General features: G+C 44.2%; 1 protein-coding gene across 1 annotated transcript in view; it reads right to left on the bottom strand.

Moving 5' to 3' along the window:
* The window catches only part of fat3b (FAT atypical cadherin 3b), a 231,967-nt gene that overhangs the window by 93,527 nt on the left and 115,657 nt on the right, over positions 1-22,783 (bottom strand). The window contains exons 30-38 of the mRNA XM_029766750.1: positions 22,482-22,596; positions 21,422-21,706; positions 20,332-20,682; positions 18,351-18,413; positions 17,981-18,091; positions 16,848-17,144; positions 13,950-14,183; positions 6,389-6,753; positions 2,008-2,161 (exon numbers count right to left, since the gene is read on the bottom strand). Of these exons, the coding sequence (XP_029622610.1) occupies positions 2,008-2,161; positions 6,389-6,753; positions 13,950-14,183; positions 16,848-17,144; positions 17,981-18,091; positions 18,351-18,413; positions 20,332-20,682; positions 21,422-21,706; positions 22,482-22,596 (1,975 nt within the window). The remainder of the gene's footprint in view (positions 1-2,007; positions 2,162-6,388; positions 6,754-13,949; positions 14,184-16,847; positions 17,145-17,980; positions 18,092-18,350; positions 18,414-20,331; positions 20,683-21,421; positions 21,707-22,481; positions 22,597-22,783) is intronic.

The raw sequence follows: 22,783 nt of genomic DNA on the forward strand, positions 1-22,783 counted from the left end.
GTGTTATTACTCTATAGGTGGTATTACTCTATTGGTGGTATTACTATTGGTATTGTTACTCTCTATATTACTATATTAGTACTATTACTCTATTGACGGTATTACTCTATTGGTAATGTTACTCTATTAGTACTATTACTCTCGATATTACTCTATTGGTATTGTTACTCTATTGGTATTATTACTCTTTATATTACTCTGCTGGTATTATTACTCTATTAGTAGTATCACTCTATTAGCATTAGTACTCTATTAGTATTATTACTATATTAGTATTAGTACGCTGTTAGTATTAATACTCTATTAGTATTAGTACTCTATTGGTGTTATTGCTCTATTGGCATTGTTACTCTTTTAGTTGTATTACCCTCGGTATTACTCTATTGGTATTATTACGCTGTTAGTATTATGACTATATTGTTATTATTACTCTATTAGTAGTATTACTCCTTTATTACTCTATTAGCATGGTACTCTTGATATTACTCTAGCGGTATCATCACTCTATTAGTATTGTTACTCTATTGGTATTAGTACTCTATCAGTAGTATTACGTCATTGTTATTATTGCTCTATTAGTATTATTACTCAATTGTTATTATTGCTCTATTAGTATTAGTACTCTTGATAATACTCTATTGTTATTATTACTGCATTGGTGGTATTACTCTATTGGTATTATTACTCTATTGGTATTTGCACTCTTGATATTACTCTATTGTTATTATTACTGCATTGGTGGTATTACTCTATTGGTATTATTACTGCATTGGTAGTATTACTATATTGGTATTATTACTCTATTGGTATTATTACTCTATTAGTATTACTCTATTGGTATTATTACTCTATTGGTATTATTACTCTGTTGTTATTATTACTCTATTGGTATTATTACTCTATTGGTATTATTACTCTATTGTTATTATTGCTCTATCAGTATTACTACTCTATCAGTATTAATACTCTTGATATTACTCTATTGCTACTATCGCTATATTAGTAGTATCACTCCCTTGTTATTATTACTCTATTAGCATTATTACTCTATTGTTATTATTACTCTATTGTTATTATCGCTCTATTTGTAGTATTCCTCTATTGGTATTACTACCCTGTTAGTATTATTACTCTATGGGTATTACTACTCTATCAGTATTATTACTCTATCCGTATTATTACTCTATTAGTATTACTACTCTATCGGTATTACTGCTCTATTAGTATTACTACTCTATTAGTTTTACTGCTCTATTAGTATTACTACTCTATTTGTATTACTACTCTATTAGTATTACTATTTGTATTGCTCTATTTCTATTATTCCTCTATTTGTGTTATTACTCTATCAATATTACTCTTAGTATTACTCTATTGTCATTATTACTATATTAGTATGATCACTATATTGGTATCATTACTCTATTAGTATTATTCCTTTATTAGTATTATTTCTCTTGGTATTACTCTATTAGGAGTATTACTCTTGGCATTTCTCTATTAGTATTTTTCTCTTAGTATTACTCTATTAGGAGTATTACTCTTGGCATTTCTCTATTAGTATTTTTCTCTTAGTATTACTATATTGTTATTATTACTATATTGGTAGTATGCCTCTTAGTATTACTCTGTTAGTATTACTTATCTATTAGTATTACTTATCTATTAGTATTACTTATCTATTAGTATTTTTCTCTTAGTATTACTCTATTGTTATTATTACTATGTTGGTAGTATGACTCTTAGTATTACTCTATTAGTATTACTTATCTATTAGTATTACTTATCTATTAGTATTACTTATCTATTTGTAATACATATCTATTAGTATTACTTATCTATTAGTATTACTTATCTATTAGTATAACTTATCTATTAGTATTTTTGCTCTTATTATTATTCTTATTATTTAAAATACAAAAAAAGGAGAATAACATCAAATAAAGAGACTGTGAAAAACCGAAAAAACCCCCGAAAATAAAATAAAATAAGTCCAAAGCTTCAAACCTCAGCGGTGTTGGTGAAGACCCCGTCAGACACAGACACGTTGAGCCTAAAGGAATCCCTCATCCCCTGTCTTCTCTGATTGGACAGAGATATCAACCCCGTCTCTGTGTCCATCATAAACACCGTCCGTTCATCACCGGATAGGATATTGTACCTGGATGGATAACGTCATAACACAGAAGCAAATTACTGTCAGTATTAATATAGAGGTTAGCCCTGTGCCAGGTTGTCAAGACCATCGCAGAAGCAAATCTGGGTAACACTTTACTTGACACCCAGTGTTATATGATTATGATGGTCATAATGCTTCTTGGCAGTGTCATAAAGTGCATTTTCTTAGTCCAAGTAAAGTGACAGGATGGTCATAATGCTTTATGACAGTGTTATAAAGTGTATTTTCTACAAGTTATTTAACATATGATGAAAAAAAAATGCCTAAAGAATTCATTAGAAAAATGACAAAGGGCTAAATTTGAGTTTTGACACTCTTATGTAGGTGTCATAACCAGCCATAAGATAACACAATATATTTCACAACAGGTGAGTTATTATGATATGGTTATGACCTAATGTCTCATAATGTGTTTCTTAGCCATCCTAATAGAAGAACGGTTTGGGGCAGTAGAGCAGAGGCCTGCCAGAACACCGTACATCACGATGAACTAGAGACCTGCCAAAATCCACAAGATCAAACTGAAGGGTCCTCAAGAATACAGCACAAGGAGGCCAGCACAAGGAGGCCAGCACAAGGAGGCCAGTACAAGGAGGCCAGTACAAGGAGGCCAGTACAAGGAGGCCAGCACAAGGAGGCCAGCACAAGGAGGCCAGTACAAGGAGGCCAGCACAAGGAGGCCAGCACAAGGAGGCCAGTACAAGGAGGCCAGCACAAGGAGGCCAGCACAAGGAGGCCAGCAAAAGGAGGCCAGCAAAAGCAGAACAGCACAAGGAGGCCAGCACAAGGAGGCCAGCAAAAGCAGAACAGCACAAGGAGGCCAGTAAAAGGAGGCCAGTAAAAGGAGGCCAGTCAGGAGTAACGACCAATCTTAACAGATCCTGAGATAGAGGCTCTTGACTCTGCGTAGGGCTGAAAGACAGGTGAAAAGAAAGAGCCAAGAAGCGAACTGCCTTCATAGCCAAAATCCCTTTGACTTCACCAAGGCAGCTGCTAGAGTAGAAGCACATTGGGAACTTGGCCTGTTCCAAAGAGGAGATCGGCCGGCACATCCAGAACACGTACAGCGACCCCGACAAGGAGCAGGAGTTGAGGCAGTGTAACATCTTGATAGCACCAGTCACAAGAGTTTCGACAACAGGGAGCCACAACCTGAAAGAAGTACAGGACGTTGTGAAGAAGGTCTAACTCAGCTCCTGGACCAATCGAAGTCTCGTACAAGGTCTACAAGTACTGCCCTCTGTTACTCAAGCGGCTCTGGAAGATCCTGAAGGTAATCTGGAGGAGAGGAAAGGTTGCACAACAGTGGAGATTCGACAAAAGAGTTTGGATCTCAAAGGAAGAAGAGTCCAAGAGAATCGGCCAGTTCAGGATCACATTGCTAAATGATGAAGGGAAGATTTTCTTCAGCATTGTAGCGAGGTGGCTTGTAGCTTTACTCTCTACGAATAGCTACATCGACACATCAGTGCAAAAGGGAGGCCATCCCAAAAGTACTTGAACTGGAGAGCTGGCTGAGAGCGGTTAACCAGTCAGGACTGTCTGACAAGTTCGGCAAGTTCAAGGCATGGCTGTATCAGCATGGCTGTATCAGCATGGCTGTATCAGCATGGCTGTATCAGCATGGCTGTATCAGCATGGCTGTATCAGCATGGCTGTATCAGCATGGCATCCTCCCGAGGATAGTCTGCTCATCTATGACCTCCCGGTCTCCACTGTCGAGGACTTGGAGAGGAAGGTCAACAGCTATCTCTGAAGGTGGCTGGGATTGCCTAGGAGACTGAGCAGCATCGCCCTCTATGGGAACAGCAACAAAATAAGTCCCTGGAAGTGGAGATCAAGGTGACTCGGGCCAGGGAAGTGATACATTACGGGCAGTGGAGTGACCCAAAGGTGGACCAAGGGGGGATAGCGGTCAATACAGGGAGTGGAGCGACCCAAAGGTGGACCAAGGGGGGATAGTGGTAAAAACAGGGATGAAGTAGAGAGCAGAGGAAGACGTGCTGCAGGCTGAGTCTGGGCTGCAGCACAGTGTTCTGGTGGGAGAATTGACTAAGGGAAGAGCCAGGCTGGGAATACTTCTCAACCCCCGGTACGACACTCCCAAGGGGAAGGAGAGATGCAGGTTGGTTCAGGAGGATAACAGCTGTGGAAGAGGAGAGGTCCAACAGAGCAGTGGGAATGAGACAGCAAGTGAGCCTAGATGAGGTGAGAGCAGCCGGTGGACAGGAAAGTCTTGTGGACTGACCTCTGGCAGGTAGAACCACACTGCATTAAGTTCCTGATCCAGGCAGTGTATGATGTCCTACCCAGCTCACCAAACCTGTTCTGCTGGGGCAAAGTGGAAACTCCTGCATGTCCGCTGTGCTCCAAGACAGGGACAATGGAGCACATTTTAGGTTGTTGTCCTAAAGCTCTGGGAGGGGGCAGTTATTACTGGCGCCATGACAAGGTTATCAAGACCACCGCAGAAGCTATACTGCACAGCAATCGGCAATAAGAAATAAGCAATCTGAAGCAATCTACACAGGAATCAATTTTGTTCGAGCTGGAGAGCAGCCAGGCTTAAAATCCAAACCACCAGCAGGGATCCTAGCTACTTCTCTGGACTGGCAGGTGACAGCAGACATTTGATTGATGTTGTCAAGACAACCCTGAGACCAGACATCACCTTGGTCTCAGAGTCCACAAAGACCATCATTATTCTGGAGCTGACAGTCCCTTGGGAAGATTGTCTGGAGGAGGCATATGAGACAATGATGGCAAATACGAGGGACTGCTCATTGACTGCAGGGAAGCAGGGTTGGAAGGTGCATGCCTATCGAGGTAGGCTGCAGAGGTTTTGCTGGGCAATCCTTCTACAGAGCCGACAGCACACTCGACATCAATGGAGCGAAGAGGAGGAGAGGCATCAGCAACACCATCAAGGCAGCTGAAAAAGCTTCAAGATACCCCCTGGATCAAGAGAGGAGATCCATGGGGAGCAGCATAATGCCACCTGGACACAAGTCGGTGTCTGATCAACCTCAGACGGGTCGCAGCGCAAGGGTGTCTGATGTTGTAAGACCCAAAACACCATATGACCCCAGGTTACATCACTGATGATGTGTCCAGGAGCATCAAGAGATGTATTCATCCAATTACCTAGAGACATCATGATAACATTACATAGCAACATATTACTAGAAAAATTGTATAACTGTCTTAACCCCAATTTACGCTTTCAGCATCCACATCATTCGCAAGGTCCTCATATACTACACAGACCAGGAGGACACAGACCAGAAGGACACAGATCAGGAGGACACCGACCAGGAGGACACAGACCAGGAGAAAACAGACAAAAGGACACAGACCAGGAGGACACAGACAGGAGGACACAGACCAGGAGAACACAGACCAGGAGGACACAGACCAGGAGAACACAGACCAGGAGAACACAGACCAGGAGGACACAGACCAGGAGAACACAGACCAGGAGGACACAGACCAGGAGGACACAGACAGGAGGACACAGACCAGGAGAACACAGACCAGGAGGACACAGACCAGGAGAACACAGACCAGGAGGACACAGACCAGGAGAACACAGACCAGGAGGCCACAGACCAGGAGGACACAGACAAGGAGAACACAGACTAGGAGGACACAGACAAAAGGACACAGACCAGGAGAACACAGACCAGGAGGACACAGACAAAAGGACACAGACCAGGAGAACACAGACCAGGAGAACACAGACCAGGAGAACACAGACCAGGAGGACACAGACCAGGAGGACACAGACCAGGAGAACACACACATCAGTAGCATTAATACTCTGGGGGGTCCCCCACACCCCACATTAGTAGTATTAATACTCCGGGGTCCCTGCACCCCACATGAGTAGGGTCCCTGCATCCCACATTAGCATTATTAATACTCCTGGGGGTCCTTGCACCCCACATTAGTAGTATTAATACCCCTGGGGGTCCCTGCACCACACATTAGTAGTATTAATACTCCGGGGGTCCCCCACAACCCACATTAGTAGTATTAATACTCCTGGGGGTCCCTGCACCCCACATTAGTAGTATTAATACTCCTGAGGTCACTGCACCCCAGATTCGGAAAGACAAAATAACTATCAAACTACCCTGCAAACAAACATTTGTCCTTAGGACATCCTGGAACATCAGGAGGTTGTGTCATAGTCCCCTGGCCTTATACCTGAGTCTATTTGCATCACAGCTGTCAGCGTCAGACGCCTGGACGCATGTCACAAACTGTCCCCTGGGGGCCAGCTCGCTCAAGTACACTTCGTACAGCGATTGGCTGAAGGAAGGAGGGTTGTCGTTGGTGTCTGTAACCAAAACCATGACATTGACCTCGCTGCTGAGGGTAGGGTCGCCGCTGTCGGTTGCCCTGACGATGAAGGTGTATTGTTGCATGGTTTCGTAGTCGAGCATGCGTGCCGTGAGGATCAGTCCGCTGCTGCTATCGATGTGGAAGAAGTCGGTACTGTTGTAGACGTCTGACAGGATCTGGTAACGGACCAACGAGTTACGCTCTGAGTCACTGTCCAACGCCAACACCTGGGGGAAGAAGAGATATACGCCATTTAGTAAAGTGGTCCTCAAACACTCAACGTTATTGTTATTGATTCACTGACACATCAAGCCAATGCTGACCTGGGTCAGATTTATTTATATTATTACATTACATTCAGTGGTTTCATCAAGCCCTTAGAGAGTTCCTCAATGAACTTGACACCTTGATAAGCTTATTTCCTTGACGATGGCTCAGCGCTCTTCGTGATTAGCAACTTCAACCTCCTGAAGTCTGCCTTCGATTCATTTCTTTCCAACTCTCTCGTTCCCCTCCTTGCCTCTTTTCACCTCACCCTTTCCCAGTCCCCTTCCACTCACAAGGCAGAAGAGTAAAGATGACCTCATCTTTACTATTCAGTCAAAGACTCAATCATGGAAACTCTTACTGACAGTTGTGGCTGCTTTGCCTGATGTATTGTTGTCTCTACCTTCTTGCCCTTTGTGCTGTTGTCTGTGCCCAATAATGTTTTTACCATGTGTTGTGCTGCTACCATGGTGTATTGCTACCACGTTGTTGTCATGTTGTGTTGCTACCATGCTGTGTTGTCATGTGTTGCTACCATGCTGTGTTGTCATGTTGTGTTGCTACTATGCTGTGTTGTTATGTTGTGTTGCTGCCATGCTGTGTTGTTGTCTTAGGTCTCTCTTTATGTAGTGTTGTGTTGTCTCTCTTGTCGTGATGTGTGTTTTGTCCTATATTTCTAATTTAAATATTATTTTTTAAATCCAGCCCCCGTCCCTGCAGCAGGCCATTTGCCTTCTGTAACTAAGAATTTGTTCTTAATTTATGTGACGAGTTAATTAACCTGTTATGGTATAGGGGGCAGTATTTTCAAGGCCGGATAAAAAACGTACCCGATTTAATCTGGTTACTACTCCTTTCCAGAAACTAGAATATGCGTATAATTAGTAGATTTGGATAGAAAACACTCTAAAGTTTCTAAAACTGTTTGAATGGTGTCTGTGAGTATAACAGAACTCATATGGCAGGCCAAAACCTGAGAAGATTCCATACAGGAAGTGCCCTGTCTGTCAATTTGTTTTCCTTCTGTTGCATCTCTATCGAAAATACAGCATCCGTGCTGTAACGTGACATTTTCTAAGGCTTCCATTGGCTCTCAGAAGGCGCCAGAAAGTGGAATGGTGTGTCTGCTGTCTCTGGGCGAAGAACAGCAGGAGAATTTATTAGTGGTCAGCCTGGGGACAGTGAGACTGAGAGGCGGGGTCACGAGAATTCTCCATTTTTTTCTTTCAGCCTTTGAATGAATACAACGTCGCCCGGTTGGAATATTATCGCTATTTTATGAGAAAAATAGCATAAAAATTGATTTTAAACAGTGTTTGACATGCTTCGAAGTACGGTAATGGAATATTTTGAATTTTTTTGTCACAAAATGCGCTCGCGTGTCACCTTTTGGATAGTGACCTGAACGCACAAACAAAACGGAGCTATTTGACTATAACTATGGATTATTTGGAACCAAAACAGCATTTGTTGTTGAAGTAGAAGTCCTGGGAGTGCATTCTGACGAAGAACAGCAAAGGTAATCCAATTTTTCTAATAGTAATTCTGAGTTTAGTGAGCACCAAACTTGGTGGGTGTCAAAATAGCTAGCCTGTGATGGCCGAGCTATCTACTCAGAATATTGCAAAATGTGCTTTCGCCGAAAAGCTATTTTAAAATCTGACACAGCGATTGCATAAAGGTATCTATAATTCTTAAAATAATTGTTATGTATTTTGTGAACGTTTATCTTGAGTAATTTAGTAAATTCACCGGAAATTTGAGGTGGGTATGCTAGTTCTGAACATCACATGCTAATGTAAAAAGCTGGTTTTTGATATAAATATGAACTTGATTGAACAAAACATGCATGTATTGTATAACATAATGTCCTAGGAGTGTCATCTGATGAAGATCATCAAAGGTTAGTGCTGCATTTAGCTGTGGTTTTGGTTTTTGTGACATATATGCTTGCTCTGAAAATGGCTGTGTTATTATTTTTGGCAGGGTACTCTCCTGACATAATCTAATGTTTTGCTTTCGCTGTAAAGCCTTTTTAAAATCGGACAATGTGGTTAGATTAATGAGAGTCTTGTCTTTAAAATGGTGTAAAATAGTCATATGTTTGAGAAATTGAAGTTATAGCATTTTTGAGGTATTTGTATTTCGCGCCACGCTCTACCATTGGATATTGGTGAGGCATTCCGCTAGCGGAACATCTGTCCTTAAAGGTTCAATAAATAAATATATACTAGAAGCCGTTCTCCTACTAATCTCACTGTAACCCCCCTCCAGGTCTCTGTTCTCCTACTAATCTCACTGTAACCCCCCTACAGGTCTCTGTTCTCCTACTAATCTCACTGTAACCCCCCTACAGGTCTCTGTTCTCCTATTAATCTCACTGTAACCCCCCTCCAGGTCTCTGTTCTCCTACTAATCTCACTGCAACCCCCCTCCAGGTCTCTGTTCTCCTACTAATCTCACTGTAACCCCCCTACAGGTCTCTGTTCTCCTATTAATCTCACTGTAACCCCCCTCCAGGTCTCTGTTCTCCTACTAATCTCACTGCAACCCCCCTCCAGGTCTCTGTTCTCCTACTAATCTCACTGTAACCCCCCTCCAGGTCTCTGATCATTGCTTAGTTTCATTTTCCGTCTCTCTCCCCTCCATCCCGAGCCACTCAGCCCCTACCCAATCTTCTCTCTCTCTCTCTCTCCATCCCGAGCCACTCAGCCCCTACCCAATCTTCTCTCTCTCTCTCTCTCCATCCCGAGCCACTCAGCCCCTACCCAATCTTCTCTCTCTCTCTCTCCATCCCGAGCCACTCAGCCCCTACCCAATCTTCTCTCTCTCTCTCTCTCCATCCCGAGCCACTCAGCCCCTACCCAATCTTCTCTCTCTCTCTCTCCATCCCGAGCCACTCAGCCCCTACCCAATCTTCTCTCTCTCTCTCTCCATCCCGAGCCACTCAGCCCCTACCCAATCTTCTCTCTCTCTCTCTCTCCATCCCGAGCCACTCAGCCCCTACCCAATCTTCTCTCTCTCTCTCTCCATCCCGAGCCACTCAGCCCCCTACCCAATCTTCTCTCTCTCTCTCTCCATCCCGAGCCACTCAGCCCCTACCCAATCTTCTCTCTCTCTCTCTCTCCATCCCGAGCCACTCAGCCCCTACCCAATCTTCTCTCTCTCCCCTCCATCCCGAGCCACTCAGCCCCTACCCAATCTTCTCTCTCTCTCTCTCTCCATCCCGAGCCACTCAGCCCCTACCCAATCTTCTCTCTCTCTCTCTCTCCATCCCGAGCCACTCAGCCCCTACCCAATCTTCTCTCTCTCTCTCTCTCTCTCTCTGTCTTCCACTACTCTTTCCTCTTCTATTCTATCATCTCTCCCTTCTGCTAAATCCTTGTCTCTCCTGATTCTGCCTCTTCAACCCTACTCTCCTCCCTTTCCGCATCCTACGACTCGTACTGTCCCCTTTCCTCCCAGCCAGCTCGGCCCTCCCCTCCTGCTTTGTGGCTGAGTGCCTCATTGCGAGTTTACAGAACAGAGCAGCGGGCAGCTGAGCAAAAATGGATGAAAACGAAACTTCCGGAGGACCTATCATCTTTTCACTCCCTCCTCTCTACCTTCTCTTCCTCTGTATCCTCTGCTAAAACCACTTTCTATCATTTTAAAGCTTCAAGCTTTAGCCTCTAATCCTAGAAAACTGTTTTCCACCTTCTCCTCCCTCCTTAATCCTCCATTCACTCAGTTTATTGGGTCCACTGGTCCCAGTCACACACAACTACCCTATGCCTTGACATCTTTCTCCCCTCTCTCTCCAGATGAAATCCTGTGACAAGTGAGGTCCGGCCGCCCCGACAACCTGTCCGCTCGACCCCATCCCCTTCTACAGACCATCTCTGGAGATCTTCTCCCATTCCTTACCTGCCTCTTCAACTCATCCTTGACCACCGGCCGCTTCCCCTCTGACTTCAAAATGTCCCAAGTCGCTCCCATCCTCAGGAAACAAACACTCGACTCATCTGACATCAAAAACTACCGACCTGTATCCCTTCTTTCTTTTCTTTCCAAAACACTTGAGCGTTCTGTCTCTGACCAACTCTTTCGCTATGTGTCTCAGAATGATCTTCTTGACCCTAACCCAGTACAGGCTTCAAGACAGGTAACTCAACTGAGACTGCTCTTCTCTATGTCACAGAGGCTCTCAGCACCGCCAAATGCTAAATCTCTCTCTTCTGTTCTCATCCTCTTAGATCTATCCGTTGCCTTCGACACCTTGAACCATCAAATCCTCCTCTCGACCTCTCTCAGGGCTGGGCGTCTCAGGGTCTGTGCACTGTTGGACTGCATCCTACCTGGCAGGCCGCTCCTACTAGGTGACGTGGAGAGGATCTGGACTGCATCCTACCTGGCAGGCCTCTCCTACTAGGTGATGTGGAGAGGATCTGTGTCTACATCACATACACTCATGACTGGTGTCCCCCAGGGCTCGGTTCTAGGCCCTCTCCTCTTCTCTCTGTATACCAAGTCACTCGGCTCTGTCATATCCTCACATGGTCTCTCATATCATTGCTATGAGGATGATATGACACCGAGGTAGCGGCATGAATCTCTGCATCGTGCCTGGCAGATATCTCAGCATGGATGTCGGGCCCACCAACTGAAGCTCAATCTCAACAAGATTGAGCTTTTCTTCCTCCCGGAGAAGGCCTGCCCGCTCAAAGACCTCTCCATTGCGGTTGATAACTCCACGGTGTCCCCCTCCCAGAGTGCAAAGAGCCTTGGCGTGACCCTGGACAACACCCTGTCGTTCGCTGCAAACATCAAAGCAGTGCATCGCTACTGCAGGTTTATGGTCTACAACATCCTTAGATTACAACATCCTTAGAGTACGACCCTACCTCACACAGGAAGCAACGCCGGTTCTTATCCAGGCACTTGTCATCTCCTCCAGTCTGGACTACTACAACTATATGTTGGCTGGGCTCCCCACTTTTCCCACCAACACCCTGCAATTTATCCAGAATGCAGCAACCCACCTGGGTTTCAACCTTACAAAGTTCTCCCATGTCACGCTGCTCCTCCGGACACTCCACTGGCTTCCAGTCAAAGCTCACATCCACTACTAGACCATGGTACTTACCTACAGAACAGCAAGAGGAACTGCCCCTCCCTACCTTCAGGCTATTCTCAAACCCTACACCCCAACCCAACATACAGAGAATACAGAGATCTTTTACAGCAAAGATACCAACCTCTTAGTCTACATGACAAACAGGAGATGTATGGAATGGGTCAAAAGGTGAGGCCTGGTATATGAGAAAGGAGTATCCAGCCAGATAGCATTTCCTGTGAAGACTGTTCTTATTGTATAGAAACCAGAGTTTAGCCCCCAAGACAAGGTTCCTCTCATCATTACCCATACCCGAGTCATCTCCTCCCTGGTACCTCATACTACACAAACACCAACTCATTCTAGGGTATGCAGGCTGTAAGTTTTATCACCAAGCCATCATAGCTCAAGCTATCTCTATCGCAAGTAACAACCATGTTCTTGACCATACACACAGGCTAGCTGCAGGGAGCGGAGAGTGGAAACCATGTCTTTACAGAAACACAGTATTAACAGTACAGAAGTGTCTTACTAATTTTTAAGTATATAATTGTTAACTATTAATATTAGACAAATCAGGTGAATACGTAATTTTTCCCAGCGTCTGGTGGAAAGCAGTCTGAACCTGTTTTTCCTCTAGGATTTTCACTCTTTTTTTTATCCTGAAAAACTCCCAATTTCTTAATAATTACAAGCATAGCATAACATGATGCAGCCACCACTATTTGTGAAAATATGGAGCGTGGTACTCTGTAATGTATTAGATTTTCCCCAAACATAACACTTTGTACTCAGGACAAAAACACATTTTTTGCAGTATTACTTTAGGGCTGTGTTGCAAACAGGATGCATGTTTTCTGTACAGGCTTCTTTCTTTTCACTCTGTCATTTAGGTTAGTATTGTGGAATAACTACAATGTTGTTGATCCATCCTCAGTTTTCTCCTGTCAAAGTCATTACTCTTTTAAAGTCACCGTTGGCCTCATGGTGAAATCCCTGAGTGGTTTCCTTCCTCTCCGGCAACTGAGTTAGGAAGAACGCCTGTATCTTTGTAGTGACTGGGTGTATTGATACACCATCCAAAGTGTAATTAATAACTTGCTCAAAGGGATATTCAATATCATATTTTATTAACCAAAAGGTGCCCTTCTTTGCGAGGCATTGGGGAACATTCCTGGTCTTTGTGGTTGAATCTGTGTTTGAAATTCACTGCTCGACTGAGGGACCTTACAGATAATTGTATGTGTGGGGTACAGAGAGGAGGTAGTCATTCAAAAATCATGTTAAACTCTAGTATTACACAGTACATGCAACTTATTATGTGATTTGTTAAACACCTTTTTACTCCTGAACTTATTTAGGCCATAACAAAGGGGTTGAATACTTACTGAGTCAAGACATTTCAGCTTTTCATTTTTCATTAATGTGTACAAAGTTCTAAAAACATAATTACACTCTAACATTATGAGGTATTGTGTGTAGGCCAGTGACCAAAGAAATCTAAATTTAATCCATTTTAAAATTTTAGCTGTAAGACAACAAAACGTGGGTGTGAATACTTTCTGAAGGCACTGTATATACACACACAAACACACACCCACACACGTTTTTCTATACTAGTGAGGACCTTGACACAGGACCTATAAAGAGAGGATTTCTGAGACTTTTGATGGAATTGAGAACAAACAGATTCCTAATTTCACCACTAGGTGGCCCCACTAAAACATAATGCAAACCCACCCACCCACTACACAGTTTTGTATTGCTATCCTTGCCAGGACCAAATAATTAATTACCGTCCAAAATGTCCTGTCTGGTTCAGTTGGTAGAGCATGGCACTTGCAACACCAGGGCTGTGGGTTCAATACCCACTGGGGACCAGTATGAACAAATATGGTAATGTATACACTCACTATGGTAAATTACTCTGGATAAGAGTCTCATATAAAATCCAATTTTCCCTAAAACTATACCTAAGCCTAAAATGTTCTTGTTTTACTATCCTTGTGAGGACTTCTGGTACCCACAAGGGTAGTTAAACACACACACACACACACCTACCTGTAATACCGGAGTGCCGATCATGGAGTTCTCAGGCAGTGTGGTGGAATATGAGACTTTCTGGAAAAGCGGAGGGTTGTCATTAACGTCCAACACGGCGATGTCCACATCGACCTCCGACCTTGCGCCAGTCTGCGTGTCCGTAGCCTTCACCGTTAGCCGGTAGTACGGCGTGGTCTCGTAGTCTAACGGGTAGCTGACCCGGATCGCACCGGTATCAAAGCCCATGTCAAACTGGAATCAGATTAATAATCATATGTTTATTTCATTAAACCAGGTAAGAACACATTCTGTTTTACAAAACCCACCTGAGCAAGAAGGAGCAACGATTCATGCCCTTTTGCAGACCCTTTCAACCCAAAGCTCCATCTGTCTGTCTTAGCCCCTCCATCTGTCTGTCTTAGCCCCTCCATCTGTCTGTCTTAGCCCCTCCATCTGTCTGTCTTAGCCCCTCCATCTGTCTGTCTTAGCCCCTCCATCTGTCTGTCTTAGCCTCTCCATCTCTCTGTCTTAGCCCCTCCATCTCTCTGTCTTAGCCCCTCCATCTCTCTGTCTCAGCCCCTCCATCTCTCTGTCTCAGCCCCTCCATCTCTCTGTCTTAGCCCCTCCATCTCTCTGTCTCTCTGTCTTATCCCCTCCATGTCTCTGTCTTAGCCCCTCCATCTCTCTGTCTTAGCCCCTCCATCTCTCTTTCTTAGCCTCTCCATCTCTCTGTCTCTCTGTCTTATCCCCTCCATCTCTCTGTCTCAGCCCCTCCATCTGTCTGTCTTAGCCCCTCCATCTCTCTGTCTTAGCCCTTCCATCTCAGCCCCTCCATCTCTCTGTCTTAGCCTCTCCATCTCTCCATCTCAGCCCCTCCATCTCTCTGTCTTAGCCTCTCCGTCTCTCTGTCTTAGCCCCTCCATCTGTCTGTCTTAGCCTCTCCATCTCTCTGTCTTAGCCCCTCCATCTGTCTGTCTTAGCCCCTCCATCTCTCTGTCTTAGCCTCTCCGTCTCTCTGTCTTAGCCCCTCCATCTGTCTGTCTTAGCCCCTCCATCTCTCTGTCTTAGCCCCTCCATCTCTATGTCTGGAACAGTGGGTTAACTGCCTTGTTCAGGGGCAGAATGACAGATTTGTACCATGTCACACCAGCTCAGGGATTTAAACTTGCAACCTTTTGGTTACTAGTCCAACACTCTAACCACTAGGCTACCTGCCTCCCCTCCACTCTAACCACTAGGCTACCTGCCGCCCCTCCACTCTAACCACTAGGCTACCTGCCGCCCCCCACTCTAACCACTAGGCTACCTGCCGCCCCTCCACTCTAACCACTAGGCTACCTACCTCCCCTCCACTCTAACCACTAGGCTACCTGCCTCCCCTCCACTCTAACCACTAGGCTACCTGCCGCCCCTCCACTCTAACCACTAGGCTACCTGCCGCCCCTCCACTCTAACCACTAGGCTACCTGCCGCCCCTCCACTCCAACCACTAGGCTACCTGCCGCCCCTCCACTCTAACCACTAGGCTACCTGCCGCCCCTCCACTCTAACCACTAGGCTACCTGCCGCCCCTCCACTCTAACCACTAGGCTACCTGCCGCCCCTCCACTCTAACCACTAGGCTACCTGCCTCCCCTCCACTCTAACCACTAGGCTACCTGCCGCCCCTCCACTCTAACCACTAGGCTACCTGCCGCCCCTCCACTCTAACCACTAGGCTATCTGCCTCCCCTCCACTCTAACCACTAGGCTACCTGCCTCCCCTCCACTCTAACCACTAGGCTACCTTCCTCCCCTCCACTCTAACCACTAGTCTACCTGCCTCCCCTCCACTCTAACCACAAGTCTACCTGCCGCCCCTCCACTCTAACCACTAGGCTACCTGCCGCCACCCCACTCTAACCACTAGGCTACCTGCCGCCCCTCCACTCTAACCACTAGGCTACCTGCCGCCCCTCCACTCTAACCACTAGGCTACCTGCCGCCGCTCCACTCTAACCACTAGGCTACCTGCCGCCCCTCCACTCTAACCACTAGGCTACCTGCCGCCCCTCCACTGTAACCACTAGGCTACCTGCCGCCCCCCCACTCTAACCACTAGGCTACCTGCCGCCCCTCCACTCTAACCACTAGGCTAGCTGCCTCCCCCCACTCTAACCACTAGGCTACCTGCCGCCCCTCCACTCTAACCACTAGGCTACCTGCCGCCCCTCCACTCTAACCACTAGGCTACCTACCTCCCCTCCACTCTAACCACTAGGCTACCTGCCTCCCCTCCACTCTAACCACTAGGCTACCTGCCGCCCCTCCACTCTAACAACTAGGCTACCTGCCGCCCCTCCACTCTAACCACTAGGCTACCTGCCGCCCCTCCACTCCAACCACTAGGCTACCTGCCGCCCCTCCACTCTAACCACTAGGCTACCTGCCGCCCCTCCACTCTAACCACTAGGCTACCTGCCGCCCCTCCACTCTAACCACTAGGCTACCTGCCTCCCCTCCACTCTAACCACTAGGCTACCTGCCTCCCCTCCACTCTAACCACTAGGCTACCTACCGCCCCTCCACTCTAACCACTAGGCTATCTGCCTCCCCTCCACTCTAACCACTAGGCTACCTGCCTCCCCTCCACTCTAACCACTAGGCTACCTTCCTCCCCCCCACTCTAACCACTAGGCTACTCTGCCATCCTGTTACTCTGGACCCTGATCTCTCTTTTGACGAACATATCAAGACTGTTTAGCCCCTACGTGTGTGTGTGTGTGTGTGTGTGTGTGTGTGTGTGTGTGTGTGTGTGTGTGTGTGTGTGTGTGTGTGTGTGTGTGTGTGTGTGTGTGTGTGTGTGTGTGTGTGTGTGTGTGTGTGTGTTTGCGTGCATATGTGTGTTTGCATGCATATGTGTGTATAACTGTTAACCTGTAGTGAAGGGTCTCCCTCCATGACAGTATATATAACACTCTGTCCCTGGGGGCTAGTGGCGTTGATATACAGGATTGGGGTGGACACAGGGACATCCTCCCTCACTGTGATGCCATAGAAAGGCTTGTCAAACACCGGCATGGCCTTGTTCATGATAGTGACCGGTAGCTCCACCTCACTGGACAGGGAAGGGGAGCCGCCATCTTTAGCTACGATGGTGAGTTTGTATTCAGCGTTGGATAGGTCGGCTTCGAGGGAACGCTTGAGGATCAGTTCACCTCTAAGAGGGTCCACCTGGGGAGGAGAAGAGAAAATTCATATTCTCTTTACACAGAAAATTTGTGATAAAATCTGTGGCTGATCTCACACAGTGTCCTCCTGTCTAAAATACATACAGTGCCAGTCAAAAGTTTGGGTTTTACTTCATGTTTACTATTTTCTACATCGTAGAATAATAGTGAAGACATCAAAACTATGAAATAACACATATGGAATCATGTAGTAGCCAAACATTTGTTATATTTGAGCCAACAAGTGCTCAGCATATGTGGGAACTCCTTCAAGACTGTTGGAAAAGCATTCCAGGTGAAGCTGGTTGAGAAAAATGCCAAGAATGTGCAAAGCTGTCATCAAGGCAAAGGGGTGGCTACTTTGAAGAATCTCAAATATAAAATATATTTAGATTTGTTTAACACTTTTCTGGTTACTACATGATTCCATAATGTGTTATTTCATAGTTTTGATGTCTTCACTATTATTCTACAATGTAGAAAAAAGTAACGAAAGATCTTTTGAATGAGTCGGTGTGTCTAAACTTTTGACTGGTACTGTATACTAGCAGGAAATAGGGGTGAGTATGAGTACTCGAGAATACAATTCAAGGTTTGTATTCTGTTGCTAATCATCAAATACAAGCACTAGACATTTACCAGTGTCTATTGTTCGGGGGATGTCAAATACAGTGAAAGTCCAGATTGATTTGCAGATGTGTATCAGACCAACTAACTAATTTGGAACAATCGTAAACTTGCTACTGCTTAAGCACTCAAGTAAACATAAATAATTACTCGAACATAGACATTCTTTAAAAAATGCCCGTCGTTGATAAAACAATATAATGCTTTGTCCACCTGGAAGTTCCTGTGCTCTTCTTTCAGTGTGTAAATGACGTCACCGTTCAGCCCAGAGTCTCTGTCTGATGCTGAGATCCTGTACACCACGGAGCCTGGGTCTGACTCCACCTGGTCAACACACACACACACACACACACACACACACACACACACACACACACACACACACACACACACACACACACACACACACACACACACACACACACACACACACACACACTGCTGAGACCCTGTACACCACGGAGCTTGGGTCTGATTCCACCTGGTCAACAGACACACACACACACACACACACACACACACACACACACACACACACACACCTGAGACCCTGTACACCACAGAGCCTGGTCCACACACCTACCTGGACAGCAGCGTAGTACGGCAGGTCAACAAACTCCGGAGCATTGTCATTCACATCCTCCACCTTTAGGGGGAGACAAACTCCAACTGTTGGTCTCTAATAATTATTAGGTATCTCAAACGTATCTCTCTCTCTATATATCTTTTTCTGTCTCTCTCTATATATCTCTATTTCTGTCTCTATCTGTCTTTCTGTCTCTATCTGTCTATCTGTCTTTCTATCTATCTGTCTTTCTGTCTATCTCTCTATCTCTATATCTGTCTTTCTATCTCTCGCTATCTCTCTATATCTGTCTTTCTATCTCTCTCTATCTATCTGTCTTTCTATCTCTCTATCTGTGTTTTTCTCTCTCTCTCTGTCTTTCTATCTCTCTCTATATCTGTCTTTCTATCTATCTCTCTATATATGTCTTTCTACCTCTCTCTATCTATCTATCTCTCTATCTCTCTATATCTGGCTTTCTATCTCTCTATATATCTCTATATCTGTCTTTCTATCTCTCTATATCTCTATATATGTATCTCTATCTCTCTCTATCTCTCTATGTCTTTCTATCTCTCTATCTGTCTTTCTATCTCTCTATATCTGTCTTTCTATACCTGTCTTTCTATCTCTCTATATCTGTCTTTTTATCTCTCTATATCTGTCATTCTATCTCTATATCTGTCTTTCTATCTCTCTCTCTCGCTATCTCTCTATTTCTGTCTTTCTATCTCTCTCTATCTCTCTATATCTGTCTTTCTATCTCTCTCTATCTCTCTATATCTGTCTTTCTATCTCTCTCTATCTGTGTTTCTCTCTCTCTCTCTGTCTTTCTATCTCTCTCTATATCTGTCTTTCTATCTATCTCTCTATCTCTCTATATATGTCTTTCTACCTCTCTCTATCTCTCTATCTCTCTATATCTGTCTATCTATCTCTATATCTCTATATCTGTCTTTCTATCTCTCTATATCTCTATATATGTATCTCTATCTCTCTCTATCTCTTTCTATCTCTCTCTATATCTGTCTTTCTATCTCTCTATATCTCTATATATGTATCTCTATCTCTCTCTATCTCTCTCTATCTCTCTCTATATCTGTCTTTCTATCTATCTCTCTATCTCTCTATATATGTCTTTCTACCTCTCTATCTCTATATCTGTCTATCTATCTCTATATATCTGGCTTTCTATCTATCTCTATATCTGTCTTTCTATCTCTCTATATCTCTATATATGTATCTCTATCTCGCTCTATCTCTTTCTATCTCTCTATCTCTCTCTATCTATCTGTCTTTCTATCTCTCTATATCTGTCTCTATATCTGTCTTTCTATCTCTATATCTGTCTTTCTATACCTGTCTTTCTATCTCTCTATATCTGTCATTCTATCTCTATATCTGTCTTTCTATCTCTCTATCTCTCGCTATCTCTCTATATCTGTCTTTCTATTTCTCTCTATCTCTCTATATCTGTCTTTCTATCTCTCTCTATCTCTATATCTGTCTTTCTATCTCTCTCTATATCTGTATTTATATCTATCTCTCTCTATCTGTCTTTCTATATCTGTCTCTCTATCTGTCTTTCTATCTCTCTATGTCTTTCTATCTCTCTCTATCTGTCTTTCTATATCACTATGTCTGTCTCTATATCTGTCTTTCTATATCTCTATATCTGTCTTTCTATCTCTCTATATCTGTCTTTCTGTCTTTCTATCTGTCTCTCTATATCTATCTCTCTATATCTGTCTTTCTATGTCTCTATATCTCTATATCTGTCTCTCTCTATCTCTATATATCTGTCTCTCTATATTTATATATATATATCTGTCTCTCTCTCTCTCTATGTCTCTGTCTCTGTTTCTTTCTATGTCTCTTTCTGTCTCTCTGCTATCTCTATTGACTTGCCTAGTTAAATATAGATTAAATAAAAAATAAAAAAATAACTAAAAATGTCCCTCTCTCTCCAACACACACCGGCCACACACCCTGTACCCACCTGAACCTTGACAGTAACTCTAGCAACCCTCAGTCGGTCGTACACTCTGCTGGCTTCGACCACCAGTTCATAGCTGTCCTGCTCCTCGCGGTCAAACGGTACTCCCATGGTCAGGACCACCCCGGAAGTGGGACGCACCGTGAAACGACCTCCGGCATTCAGCAGCGTGTACTTCAGCGGCTCGTTAAGCCGGTGCCCCACTGCATTCACCACGGTCACTATGGAAACGTTGCCGTCGTTCTCGGCGACGGAGGAAGAGTAGACGGGGAGGGAGAAGAGGAGGCCGCTGTCCATCGCTTCACGGACCAGGATGGTTACTAACACTGTGCTGGAGAAACGACCATCCCACACCTGGGGGTAGGGCGATAGCTTTCATATAACAAGATGTACAGCCTTTTTGGAGGGTATTTTTTCAGCTGGTTGGAGGGTATTTTACAGCTGTTTGGGGGGTATTTTACAGCTGGTTGGAGGGTATTTTACAGCTGTTTGGGGGGTATTTTACAGCTGTTTGGAGGGTATTTTACAGCTGTTTGGAGGGTATTTTACAGCTGGTTGGAGGGTATTTTACAGCTGTTTGGAGGGTATTTTACAGCTGTTTGGAGGGTATTTTACAGCTGTTTGGAGGGTATTTTACAGCTGGTTGGAGGGTATTTTACAGCTGTTTGGAGGGTATTTTACAGCTGTTTGGAGGGTATTTTACAGCTGTTCGGAGGGTATTTTACAGCTGTTTGGAGGGTATTTTACAGCTGTTCGGAGGGTATTTTACAGCTGTTCGGAGGGTATTTTACAGCTGTTTGGAGGGTATTTTACAGCTGTTCGGAGGGTATTTTACAGCTGTTTGGAGGGTATTTTACAGCTGTTCGGAGGGTATTTTACAGCTGGTTGGAGGGTATTTTACAGCCTAGATGTTGAATAAAGATAATAACAGGTTATTGATCACCTCTTACTATGAAGAGATAAATCAGGTTATTGATCACCTCTTACTATGAAGAGATAAATCAGGTTATTGATCACCTCTTACTATGAAGAGATAAATCAGGTTATTGATCACCTAGATGTTGAATAAAGATAATAACAGTAACATAATGACCTTGACGTTGAAGCGGTAGCGGTCCTTGGAGAAGTTGCGGTTCTTGACGGTGAGAACGCCAGTGGAACGTTCCATGGAGAAGTGTTCGAGGTTCCGGTCAGCCAGGGTGTACACCAGGCCAGAGGTCACAGAGAGGTCAACAGGGGTCACGGCAGGGTCAGGCGTCAGGTCTGGGTCAAAGGCCGTGACCCTCAGGGCCTCGACCCCGGGGTAGGTGGGGAGGAGGAGGACCGTCTCATAGGAGTCTTGGGAGAACTTAGGAGGGGAGTCGTTGATGTTGACCACCTGGTGGAGGAGAAAGAAAAATAAACAGCATTTTAAATTACCTTTGATAATTACAATAAATATTATTTAAAAGGATATTTGACATGACATATAATTACAGTTCAAGGTCATTTACATTTATATTTATGTATTATAGTATTTATAAATAAAATAACAAAAAATGTAAAGTTTTTGAAGCAGCCTTGACAGCTACAATCTGGGAATATGCTTAACGGTAATTACAAATCTTCGATATTGTCACGTCCTGACCCTCGTAAGATGTCATTTTCTATAGTAGAGTAGGTCAGGGCGTGACAGGGGGTGTTTTGGGTGGTTTGTCTATGTTTTCTATTTCTATGTTTTAGTTCTAGTTTTTCTATTTCTATGTTGTTGTTGTTTTTTTGGGATGATCTCCAATTGGAGGCAGCTGGTCCTCGTTGTCTCTAATTGGAGATCATATTTAAGTAGGGGTTTTTCTTCTTGGAGTTTGTGGGTTACTATATTTTGAGTAGTGTTTGTTTCTCTCTGCGTCACGGTTTGTTGTTTTGTTTATTCAGTTATTTATGTATTTGCAAAGTTTCACGGATTTAATAAAATGTGGAACTACAACCACACTGCACTTTGGTCCGCTCCTTTCGACAGCCGTGACAGATATATATATATATACCCATTGATTGTTGTTTTGCGAATCTCAGACTGTGGCTTTAAGGTAAATGAGTTACGGTTACAGAGATACATACAGGATGTAAAGCGAAGGTGAAAAGACAAAGAAAAATCAATGTATAGATGGTATCACCTTGATATGGACCTGAGCTGGGCTGTCTGCTGTTCTCTGAGGTTTCCCACTGTCCCTCACATGGACCCGGAAGGAGAAGGCAGAGAACGTCTCGTAGTCCAGAGTAGAGATGGTTCTACATTAGAATCAGGATAAGAACATATGACAAGTATGTCCATCAGATCTCTTTACATCAACTACTAATGTCAAGCACACACCAACGCAGACACAGACATAAACACACACACACAAAAAATAAAGTACAACAAAATAAAAAATAGTGTTTCATTTATTTCCTTAAAGTCTTTTACTTTGGTGAGTAA

This window comes from Salmo trutta, chromosome 12 (genome assembly GCF_901001165.1).
Source record: "Salmo trutta chromosome 12, fSalTru1.1, whole genome shotgun sequence".
NCBI lineage: Eukaryota > Metazoa > Chordata > Actinopteri > Salmoniformes > Salmonidae > Salmo > Salmo trutta.